This window comes from Delphinus delphis, chromosome 8, assembly GCF_949987515.2.
Source record: "Delphinus delphis chromosome 8, mDelDel1.2, whole genome shotgun sequence".
NCBI lineage: Eukaryota > Metazoa > Chordata > Mammalia > Artiodactyla > Delphinidae > Delphinus > Delphinus delphis.
This window is the reverse complement of record NC_082690.1, coordinates 71657624-71670267: the sequence shown is the minus strand read 5'-3', so window position 1 is coordinate 71670267 and position 12644 is coordinate 71657624. Positions and strand designations below refer to the sequence as shown.

Genomic DNA, 12644 nt, shown 5'->3' with positions numbered 1-12644 from the left:
ACGAAGAGTAGACCCCGCTCTCCACAACTAGAGAAAGCCCGCGCACAGCAACAAAGACCCAACGTAGCCAATAAATAGAATAAATCTATTAAAAATATATATTATGCTTAAAAGATTAAAAACACAAGCACTTAAAGATAACTCCCAATTACCAACAAAAATAAAATTAATATTAAAGAAACTGACTAAAAAAAAAAAAAAATCACCGTCAAGGGACAAATTACTGCTGTATTGCACTAAAATATAGAATTAGCAACATAATCCTTTTCAGATAACGCGTGAAGGTCCTAGGACCTAATCTTGAATTGCAACTGTAACCACCTCTTTTAAAGAAAATGCTTATAGGATTGGAAAAGGTCTTAAAGGTCATCTAGTTTAAACTGATCCCATCAAAAGATGTAGAGATTTAATTACTTAATCCCTTTAACTTTGTTAAATTACCTAATATCACCTAGAGTTTTGTGTCAAAAAGATTATTTCTTTGATTCTAGCAAAACAGGTGCTTGACATTCTAGCAATCAAGTCACAGTTAAATACCAGGAGGAAAACAATGTAATAGTTTTTAAAAGGGCACCCAAGTTACTCAAAAGCCTAGATACATTCCTGGTAGGTACTGGCCTACCACATTAACAAGAAAAGATCTCAAAACCAGTTGTAGGGAGGAACAGCAGGAATGAATAAATCTCACTATATAACTATTTGTCCCCAAATCTTTACTGATTACTAATCTTTCTGCACAGCTAAAATCAATTTCAGTAAAGAGCCTTACTATTCTGGACCTAACCCCACCACTTACCCAAAGAGGGATGAGTCTTAACATCATCTCATTTGCTACAATCGATGCACTAACAGTGTTCAGTGAGCTTTCTATAGTTCGCAAAGTAAAATATTATGAAAGGAACTCAACTGCACTATAGAAAATAAACTCTACACATTCAGAAATTGACAGCACTTTAAACAACCTAAAGAAAACTAGATGTCCTCCCTTCTTCACTCTTAACTATGACCTCTCCATCGGCCCCCCCCCCCCCCAGTTTCCCCATCAACGTTTCCATGGCATTTATCCATTGTATGAAGGACCCAGTTTTACGTTTACTGGTTACTGCAGCATCCATGACACCGCGCTAGGGGCTAGTACAAACACACAAAAGGCCTAGGATAAACACCACAGTTATTCATCTTTGAATTCCCAACACCTGGCACAGCAGTAAATATTTAATGGTTTACTTTAAGGAATGAATGCTTTGCAATTTAAACTGGCAACTGTAGGGGGAGGGAGGAGAGGGAAAAGAGGTACTTGACATCGAAACGGGCTTCTACGTCTCAACGTATTAGGCCTCAGCACGGTGCGCCAGAACCAAATTATTCCCCTGGTACCATTTTTCCGTTCAATATTTTATTGGTTTACTCTTAATAGTACAGTTAAGTTTAACTCTTAACAGTACATTGCAAAAATAATCCCGGCCAGAAAAATCTGTCCAAATTTGCATGAACATCTTGACTTTATCACAGCAGCATTTTAAGCCTAAAACAGGGAGGATCTTGCCGTTTCTACTGAATAGAAAGGCCCCATAAAGAAGCTTCATCAGCCCACGAACAGGCAAACATGGTCCCTTGACTAAGCTCTTTCACTTCTCAACCATTCAGGATTTCCTTCCTCGATTCCCCTTCCTACGCAGGCCTCCGGCTCTTAGCATGCGGACCTCTTCAAACATTCCAACTCAAATTAAGCAAAAGGGATATTTCCCATTCTTCTGGGTCCTTCCCCTCGGCCCTCCCCCTTCAGGTCACCTCAGACGCTTCCTCCGTCTTCATCCACCCTTCCCGGCCTACCCCAGCCTTTAGTAGGCCTCAACCCTCCACCACTCCGCCATTGTTATTTACATCGTCGTCTGGGGAGGCTGAACGCTTCACCCCGTGCGGATGGGACTCTCTGGCAGCACTCATCGTTGCGGAGACCCCAACGGGAAATGCCGAACCCACTCGCCGTTCTCCTCAGCCGCGGCGCCAGCAGCCTGCAGTCCGCCACCAGCCCAAGGAGCGCCACTCCACAACGCAGAGCCTCTCCGGGTCTTCTCCGCCACTGTCGTCACCGCCGCGTGCGCTCTCCACCCCGGAGCGCTCTGGGAGTTGTAGTTTTCTGGTTCACCACATACCGCCTGAACAAAGGGGACGGAGGGTTGACTAAAACTACAAATCCCAGGAAGCCCAGCGGCGCAGCTCGCGCTGTGTGGCGGGAGTGCCCGCCGAAGCTGCGTCTTCCTCGGCTGGTGGAGGGAGCTTTTCGTCGAGTGGATATGGCGGTGATCCTTGTGCTCAAGCTTCGTCGCTACAGAAAGAGACTTAGGCTGGCTTTTCGCATTTTCCTGTGAGACGCTGCCCCATTGACAAATGCATTCGTTATAGTTAAGCACCTAGGTTTAAAGGTAATGTTTGAGGCTTATTGAATCCTCACGAGTACAGTCACCGCAAGACAAAAACCGTTCAGAAAAAAATATGGCTCCTACCGTTTCCCCCGTGGTGTTCTCTATTGCTCGTAGGTGATTTCTAAATCGGTGGGGCAGCTTTTAAAAAACTCCCGCCAAACATTTTCCCGCTTTCTCATTCTCACTGAAATGAGTTCATATTGGTGGTAAATGCCACTTAATTGGCCATTATTGTAACCAAGGTTCATATGAGGGAATCCTGTAAGCTTTCCATGCGGCTTTATGTGAAGTGGGAGTGACCCTCTTCAACCTCGCTGCTGGTATGTAGGCTTTGTACTTTGGGGGCCTTTTCAAAGTGAAGTCCATCTCTGCGAAAAAGCCTTGTATCTTTTTCTTTTCTTTTTAAGAAATATTTACTTAAAAAAAATTGAGGTGAAATTAACATTATACAAAATTAACCATTTTAAAGTGTACAGTTAAGTAGCACTTAGTACATAAACAGTGCTGTGCAACCGTCACCTCTTCCTAGTTCCAAGACATTTTCATCACCCCAAAAGGAACTGTCAATACCCATTAAGCAGCCCTTCCCCCATCTCCCCTCTCCCCACCAACCATTGTCAGAAAGAAAGCACTGAATCTATAGGTATTACTAGGATACTGGAGTTTAATTCATGGAGTGTCAAGGTATCTGAAGTTTTAACTAGGCCTGAATCTGAACCTCCTTTTTCCTTACTTATTCTGAAGCTTTCTGACCTTGTTCAGAATTTTAATTTTGTTCTAAAACAAGTAAGTACAGTCTGTACAGACAATACAGATGAAGAGTGCATTTTGGTACTGAGAGCAGCCTGTGAAACTGCTTAACTATTAGCTTATGATCTCAGCAGTTACACTAGTTTGCCTGCCTGTGCAGAAATAGTATTACTTTCCTAGATTTCAGATGATCACTGAATCTTTTATAGAACTGTGACTAGTGGAAGACAGTTCTTTAACTTATGCAGTCATGTATTCAAATTTTGCTCTTTTATTTTGGAAGCAAAGGAATAACAATTCTAATTAGGGTAATATTTTTAAAAATCTAAGGTAGGGTCATATTTTATAACCAAGCAAGGGTATCTTTATCAATTAGTTCTGTGGTAAGAATAAACCTTAAGGAGGAGAAGAGTAAACCCATGAGGAGAAAAGGTATTTTTGGGAAGTGGTTGCTTGCTCTTTACTATTAATTAAATTATTTATAGTGCTTTGCCTAACTCCATGATTCTACCAAGTTTCTATTATCATAACTACAATGAAATACAGTTAAGTTACAGAATTTTCTAGGATGGACTACAGTTCATACTCAAAGGGTTTGACAGAGTATAATATATATAATTTAGAATCCTTACTTTTGTTATCAATAAACAAATAGGATGGCTGAATAGGTAATGTAGACTTCTGAAAGAATTCTGAAATAAAAAAGGACCATCAATAAGGTTAGTAGTTAGTAAATAGTTCAAACTTTACTAATTGATGAAAGTCCAGAAAAGTTTAATGAGCTAGTGAACTTTTATTTCTTCACCAGAATTGTTGGCACTTGGATGGCTAAATTTTCAAGTTATCATAAAACAAGATTAAAATCCAAGAAGTAACGTAGGAGATAATAAAGTCTGGATCGTTTCATCAGATTTTATTCAGTTTCATATACAGAAGGCTATAGTTAAGGATGAAATTATGCAGTGTAATAGAACTGCATGTGTGGCAGAAAAACTCGGTAATACTCTTTTTCCTTGTATTTTTTTTAACATCTTTATTGGAGTATAATTACTTTACAATGGTGTGTTAGTTTCTGCTGTATAACAAAGTGAATCAGTTATACATATACACATGTTCCCATATCTCTTCCCTCTTGGATCTCCCTCCCTCCCATCCTCCCTATCCCACCCCTCTAGGTGATCACAAAGCACCGCTGAGCTGATCTCCCTGTGCTATGTGGCTGCTTCCCACTAGCTAGCTATTCTACGTTTGGTAGTGTATATATGTCCATGCCACTCTCTCACTTTGTCACAGCCTACCCTTCGCCCTCCCCACATCCTCAAGTCCATTCTCTAGTAGGTCTGCGTCTCCATTCCTGTCTTACCCCTAGGTTCTTCATGACCTTTTTTTTTCCTTAGATTCCATATATATGTATTAGCATACGGCATTTGTTTTTCTCTTTCTGACTTACTTCACTCTGTATGACAGACTCTAGGTCCATCCACCTCAATACAAATAACTCAATTTCGTTTCTTTTTGTGGCTGAGTAATATTCCATTGTATATATGTGCCACATCTTCTTTATCTATTCATCCGATGATGAACACTTAGGTTGCTTCCATCTCCTGGCTATTCTAAATAGAGCTGCAATGAACATTTTGGTACATGACTCTTTTTGAATTATGGTTTTCTCAGGGTATATGCCCAGTAGTGGGATTGCTGGGTCGTGTGGTAGTTCTATTTGTAGTTTTTTAAGGAACCTCTATACTGTTCTCCATAGTGGCTATATCAATTTACATTCCCACAAACAGAGCAAGAGGGTTCCCTTTTCTCCACACCCTCTCCAGCATTTATTGTTTCTAGATTTTTTGATGATGGCCATTCTGACTGGTGTGAGATGATATCTCATTGTAGTTTTGATTTGCATTTCTCTAATGATTAATGATGTTGAGCATTCTTTCATGTGTTTGTTGGCAGTCTGTATATCTTCTTTGGAGAAATGTCTGTTTAGGTCTTCTGCCCATTTTTGGATTCGGTTGTTTGGGGTTTTTTGTTTGTTTTTTTTGCGGTACACAGGCCTGTCACTGTTGTGGCCTCTCCCGTTGCGGAGCACAGGCTCCGGATGCGCAGGCTTAGCGGCCATGGCTCACGGGCCCAGCCGCTCCGTGACATGTGGGATCTTCCTGGACCAGGGCACGAACCCACATGCCCTGCATCGGCAGGCGGACTCTCAACCGCTGTGCCACCAGGGAAGCCCGGGTTGCTGGGTTTTTTTGATATTGAGCTGCATGAGCTGCTTGTAAATTTTGGAGATTAACCCTTTGTCAGTTGCTTCATTTGCAAATATTTTCTCCCATTCTGAGGGTTGTCTTTTGGTCTTGTTTATGGTTTCCTTTGCTGTGCAAAAGCTTTTAAGTTTCATTAGGTCCCATTTGTTTATTTTTATTTCCATTTCTCTAGGAGGTGGGTCAAAAAGGATCTTGCTGTGATTTATGTCATAGAGTGTTCTGCCTATGTTTTCCTCTAAGAGTTTGATAGTTTCTGGCCTTAAATTTAGGTCTTTAATCCATTTTGAGCTTATTTTTGTGTGTGGTGTTAGGGAGTGTTCTAATCTCATACTTTTACATGTACCTGTCCAGTTTTCCCAGCACCACTTATTGAAGAGGCTGTCTTTTCTCCACTGTATATTCTTGCCTCCTTTATCAAAGATAAGGTGACCATATGTGCGTGGGTTTATATCTGGGCTTTCTATCCTGTTCTTTGATCTGTATTTCTGTTTTTGTGCCATTACCATACTGTCTCGATTACTGTAGCTTTGTAGTATAGTCTGAAGTCAGGGAGCCTGATTCCTCCAGCTCGATTTTTCGTTCTCAAGATTGCTTTGGCTATTCGGGGTCTTTTGTGTTTCCATACAAATTGTGAAATTTTTTTTTGTTTGTTTGTTTTTTTGTTTTCTGCGGTACGCGGGCCTCGCACTGTTGTGGCCTCTCCCATTGCAGAGCAAAGGCTCTGGACGCGCAGGCTCAGTGGCCATGGCTCACGGGCCCAGCCGCTCCGTGGCATGTACAATCCTCCCTGACCGGGGCACGAACCTGTGTCCCCTGCATCGGCAGGTGGACTCTCAACCACTGCGCCACCAGGGAAGCCCTTATACAAATTGTGAAATTTTTTGTTCTAGTTCTGTGAAAAATGCCAGTGGTAGTTTGATAGGGATTACATTCAATCTATAGATTGCTTTGGGTAGTAGTGTCATTTTCACAATGTTGATTCTTTCAATCCAAGAACATGGTATATCTCTCCATCTATTTGTATCATCTTTAATTTCTTTCATCAGTGTCTTATAATTTTCTGCATACAGGTCTTTTGTCTCCTTAGGTAAGTTTATTCCTAGATATTTTATTCTTTTTGTTTCAATGGTAAATGGGAGTGATTTCTTGATTTCACGTTCAGATTTTTCATCATTAGTGTATAGGAATGCCAGAGATTTCTGTGCATTAATTTTTTATCCTGCTACTTTACCAAATTCATTGATTAGCTCTAGTAGTTTTCTGGTAGCATCTTTAGGATTCTCTATGTATAGTATCATGTCATCTGCAAACAGTGACAGCTTTACTTCTTCTTTTCCGATTTGAATTCCTTTTATTTCTTTTTCTTCTCTGATTGCTGTGGCTAAAACTTCCAAAACTACGTTGAATAATAGTGGTGAGAGTGGGCAACCTTGTCTTGTTCCTGATCTTAGTGGAAATGGTTTCAGTTTTTCACCATTGAGGACAATGTTGGCTGTGGGTTTGTCATATATGGCCTTTATTATGTTGAGGAAAGTTCCCTCTATGCCTACTTTCTGCAGTGTTTTTATTATAAATGGGTGTTGAATTTTGTCAAAAGCTTTCTCTGCATCGATTGAGATGATCATATGGTTTTTCTCCTTCAGTTTGTTAATATGGTGTATCACATTGATTGATTTGCGTATATTGAAGAATCCTTGCATTCCTGGAATAAACCACACTTGATCATGGCGTATGATCCTTTTAATGTGCTGTTGGATTCTGTTTGTTAGTATTTTGTTGAGGATTTTTGCATCTCTGTTCATCAGTGATATTGGCCTGTAGTTTTCTTTCTTTGTGACATCTTTGTCTGGTTTTGGTCTCAGGGTGATGGTGGCCTCGTAGAATGAGTTTGGGAGTGTTCCTCCCTCTGCTATATTTTAGAAGAGTTTGAGAAGGATATGTATTAGCTTTTCTCTAAACGTTTGATAGAATTCACCTGTGAAGCCATCTGGTCCTGGGCTTTTGTTTGTTGGAAGATTTTTAATCACAGTTTCAATTTCAGTGCTTGTGATTGGTCTGTTCATATTTTCTATTTCTTCCTGATTCAGTCTTGGCAGGTTGTGCATTTCTAAGAATTTGTCCATTTCTTCCAGGTTGTCCATTTTATTGGCATATAGTTGCTTGTAGTAATCTCTCATGATCTTTTGTATATCTACAGTGTCAGTTGTTACTTCTCCTTTTTCATTTCTAATTCTATTGATTTGAGTTTTCTCCCTTTTTTTCTTGATGAGCCTTGCTAATGGTTTATCAATTTTGTTTATCTTCTCAAAGAACCAGCTTTTAGTTGTATTGATCTTTGCTATTGTTTCCTTCATTTCTTTTTCATTTATTTCTGATATGATCTTTATGATTTCTTTCCTTCTGCTAACTTTGGGGCTTTTTTGTTCGTCTTTCTCTAATTGCTTTAGGGGCAAGGTTAGGTTGTTTATTCGAGATGTTTCCTGTTTCTTAAGGTGGGATTGTTTTGCTATAAACTTCCCTCTTAGAACTGCTTTTGCTGCATCCCATAGGTTGTGGGTCGTCGTGTCTCCATTGACATTTGTTTCTAGGTATTTTTTTATTTCCTCTTTGATTTCTTAAGTGATCACTTCGTTATTAAGTAGTGTATTGTTTAGCCTCCATGTGTTTTTATTTTTTACAGATCTTTTCCTGTAATTGATATCTAGTCTTATAGCATTGTGGTCGGAAAAGATACTTGATACAATTTCAATTTTCTTGAATTTACCAAGGCTTGATTTGTGACCCAAGATATGATCTATCCTGGAGAATGTTCCATGAGCACTTGAGAAAAATGTGTACTCTGTTGTTTTTGGATGGAATGTCTTATAAGTATCAATTAAGTCCATCTTGTTTAGTGTATCATTTAAAGCTTGTGTTCCCTTATTTATTTTCATTTTGGATGATCTGTCAATTGGTGAAAGTGGGGTGTTAAAGTCCCCTACTATGAATGTGTTACTGTCGATTTCCCCTTTTATGGCTGTTAGTATTTGCCTTATGTATTGAGGTGGTCCTATGTTGGGTGCATTCTTCCTTGTTTTTAAAAACAAGAAGATACTCTAAAATACCTTCTTCAGGATTGGAACTGTTCCATCTTCATTTTTTTTTGTTTCTGTATCTTCTAGGACAATGCCTGCCACAGGGTAGTTAATATTTTTTAAATTAATATAGGAAATATGAAATTATACAGTGTAACAGAGTTATATCTCGTATAAGGCCCAGAAACTCTGCAGTGTCCTTCTTTCTTGGGTAGTAAAGACAAGGAAAGGAGACCCTGTTACTTAGGATTTTAAAATAATTTTCCTGAGTATAGAGACCATGCCTTCCTCAGTTTTATATACTCAATGCTTAGCATGTAGTAGGCATTCATAAATATTTGTTGAGTGCATACATTGATATCCCTCAACTAAGGGGAGTCATAACTGAGCATAGTTAACAAACCTAAAGAAGAAATAAAAGCTCTGTACAAAAAAAATCTGCTGTTTTACTTGAGACTAAAAAAAAATTCCTGAAGCCATTATTATAACTATTATATATTGAATTCCACTATGTGCTATATACTTTGCTAGGTGCTTTTTAAATAACTGATATCAAAGCTTCACAACAATTTGCAAGAATCTTTATTTTATAGATAATGAAGCTTAAGAAATGTTAAATACTTGCCCATAATCATAGAGTTACCGAGCGAGTGGTTCAGCTGGGATTGAGTCCTTAAGTCTGTCAAACTCCAAAAACCCATGTACTTTCCACTGTGCCAGTATAACTCAACATTTATATAGGTACTTAGTATGTGTCAGGCAGTGTGCTAAATTTCTGGAAAACCAGAATAAATAATAAGTAATCCCTTACCTCAAGGAGTTTACAGTTTGGTGGGGGAAGAATGATTAAATGGCACCAGTAAGTTACAGCAGTTCATTTTAGCTGAGGGAAAAGGGGAAATTCTTCCCCAAAAGTTTTTGAGCTAGGCCTTGGAAAACAGTGGAGGCAGGGTGGGGCATGTATTTGGAAATGGTTAGTGTCTTGTGTGACTGAAACCTGATAAGCACAAAAGTATCATATTCCGAGACAAAACTCTGTAGCCTGATCAAAGCCAGCCTGATCAAAGCCTTGAGTTTCAGTCTTCCACTCTGTCTGTTCAGGTTCAAATCATCTGTTTAATAGATTTATTATATCCTTCTCCCATCCTTGAATAGTTCCCCAGTTAAATCCATTTTACACATCATGGCGGGATCCATCATCTGAAAATGGAATGTAGACACTCTCCTGCTCAAAAACTTCTGGAGCTTTCCATTTTATACAGATTTAAGTTGATATAATTAAGCCTATAATTAAGGGTCTATATTCTGACCTCAACATCCATTGCAATATTATTTTCTACTACTACCTTTTATTTATCTTGGTTAGTCTGTCATCATTATTTACAACAAAAATATATGTGCTATCACAGAGGTATGAACAAAGATATATGTCTTGCTGGCTATTCTAGGCTGTAAGATTCTTTTGGATAGGATCTAAGATTAGCATCATGTCTTGTGTATAAACCATGATTCAATAAAATTTTATTGTATTAATATATGAATGAATGTGGTGAGAGAGGAGTAGGTTTATGTGGTAAGAAGTTTTTAATTTTAGACATGTTAAATTTAAAGTATTAGTGGAATACCAAGTGAAGTTGTCTAGTAGACGGTTAGAAATATGGGCTTCAAAGTTAGGAGAGAGCCATAAATGTGGAAATCACCCATCTAGATATGATGGGCAAACTAGTAGAGTGATTGCATTCACCCAGTGAACATGTAGAAGACAGTTACTTGGAAAAGAAAAAAAAAAAAGTAGAATGAGGAAGAAGAGCCTGAGATTAAAAGATAGATAGTTTTTTCTCCAAAATCACTTTGCTGTTCTTGCCAATTATAAAAGTAGTATGTGAATATGAGGCTCAATAAAGTATGGTAATCCGTACAGTGAACTACCATGTAGCCATTAAAAAGAAAGAGGAAGCTCTGCAGGTACTGATATGGGACAATCTCTAAGATACATTGTTGAATGAAAAAAGGAAGATACAAAACAGTGTATACGTTATACTGCATTTGTATTAAAAAGACAGAAAAGAATTAATATATATGCATCAAATATGTCAACAAAGATACCCAAGAAGTAACTGCTAATATTTGTAGACTCCATGCTTGTGGTGGTGGCTGGGGGCTGAGTGCACTGGTAGCAGCAAGACTTTTCACCATCCTTTTTGTATCTTTTGAATTTTAAATTACCTGAATCTATTAGCATATTAAAAATTAACCATAAGTGAATACATAAGTAAATAAAATTAGATTTTAAAAAAGTCAGAGTCACAAAAGTAAGCAGACTTACATGAAGATAAAACAACCCTTTGTAGAAAATGTGGAAAATGAAGAGGAAATAAAAATCACTCATAGTGCCATAGTTGTGAGGTAACTAGTTAACATCTAAATGTAAATCCTTCTAGTTTCTTTTTTCTATTAATTTGGAGGATATACATTTTGTTTTCAATATTATTAATGGTTATACTTTAGTTTTTACTCTAATCAAGATTAAAACAATATCTCAGTGTCTCCTGACTCCCCTGTCAAATGTGTGAAGAATTTAACACTTTTCCTTTTGCCCTTTTCTTCCCTCCCTCACTTTCAGGATAATATAATTTAGGATTTAGGTACAGATTTTTGTTATTGCATCAGTTTTTATTTTACAAATATTTTCCATCAATAATAGTTTGGCATAGTTTTAGGCTTTTAAATAACAGGTTTATTGAGATATAATTCACATACCACATAATTCACCTATTTAAAGTACACAATTAAATATTTTTGTAATATAGTCACAGAGTTGTGCAATTATCACCAAAATCAATTTTATCATCTTCTAAAGAAACCAGCAATTTTTCCTTCCACTTCCCCAAGCCCTAGGCAGCCACTAATCTACTTTCTGAATCTATAGTTTTGCCTATTCTAGCCATTTCATATAAATGGAATCATACAATATGTGGTCTCTTGGGATTAAGTTTGACTTAGCATAACGTTTTCAGGGTTCATTCATATTGTGGCATGTATCAGTACTTTATTCCTTTTTATAGCTGAATAGGATTCCATTGTGTCATATACCACATTTTGTTTATTCATTCATCACTTCATGTGCATTTGGGTTGTTTCCACTATTTGGCTATTATGAATAATGCTGTTATGAACATTTATGTACAAGTTTTTGTGTGAAAATGTTTTCAGTTCTCATAGGTGTATGTCTAGGAGTGGAATTGCTGTCATGAGGTTACTCAGTGGTTATCTTTTTGAAGAACTGTCAGATTGTTTTCCAAAGTGACTGCGCCATTTTACATTCTCACCAGCAATGTTTGAAGGGTCCAGTTTCTCCACAGCCTGGGCAATACTTGTTATTATCTGTTTTTTTTAATTATAGCTATCCTAGTAGATGTGAAGTTACCTTCAGTTTTGAAACCAAATCTTTGAGATGTTTTGTGGTAAAAAATGAGGTGTGCAAAACACCAAGTATACCAATGGCTATGTATACTAATGACATGTATTAAAGTTCAGAGAGAAAGAGATAAAATCTTATTAATTTACACCAATGGCTCTCAAACTTCAGTGCGCATTGGAATCGCCTGGAAGATTTTTTGTGAAAGCTTATATTGTTGGGCCCTACCTGAGTTTCTTAATCAGTTAGGACTGTGATGTGTCAGAAGATTTTGTAACAAGTTTCTGGATGCTGCTGCTGGTCTGAGGACCACGTTTCGAACCAGTGATTTGACAAACATGTTGGTAATGCTTCCTTTGTGCCCAGTTTCTTCCTTAAGTGTTTTATATATGTTAATATCTCATTTTACAGGTGAGGAAATTGAGGCATATACAGATTAAGTAACTTGCCAAGGAAATGGAGGCATATAAAGGTTAATAATGTGCTCAAGATCACGTATCTAAAAACAGTAGAGCTGATGGCTTGCTCTGGCTGTAATGTTTATGTTCTTAATCACTATGTTATGCTGCTACATGTAGAGTTAGTTCACACATGGTATACAGGATATTTATTGAATGAAAACTTGCAAATAATCAATTTCCTACAAATTTGTGATGCTCAATTCCAAGAAATAATTGTTCTCTTTCAAGACAGTAATCTAAAAAATCAA

General features: G+C 37.8%; 1 protein-coding gene across 1 annotated transcript in view; it reads right to left on the bottom strand.

Annotated features, from left to right (window-relative positions):
* C8H11orf58 (chromosome 8 C11orf58 homolog) overlaps positions 1-2093 on the bottom strand; it is a 28070-nt gene extending 25977 nt beyond the window's left edge. The window contains exon 1 of the mRNA XM_060018552.1: positions 1885-2093. Within this exon, the coding sequence (XP_059874535.1) occupies positions 1885-1947 (63 nt within the window). The 5' untranslated portion in view covers positions 1948-2093. The remainder of the gene's footprint in view (positions 1-1884) is intronic.
* Between the last annotated feature and the right edge of the window lie 10551 nt (positions 2094-12644).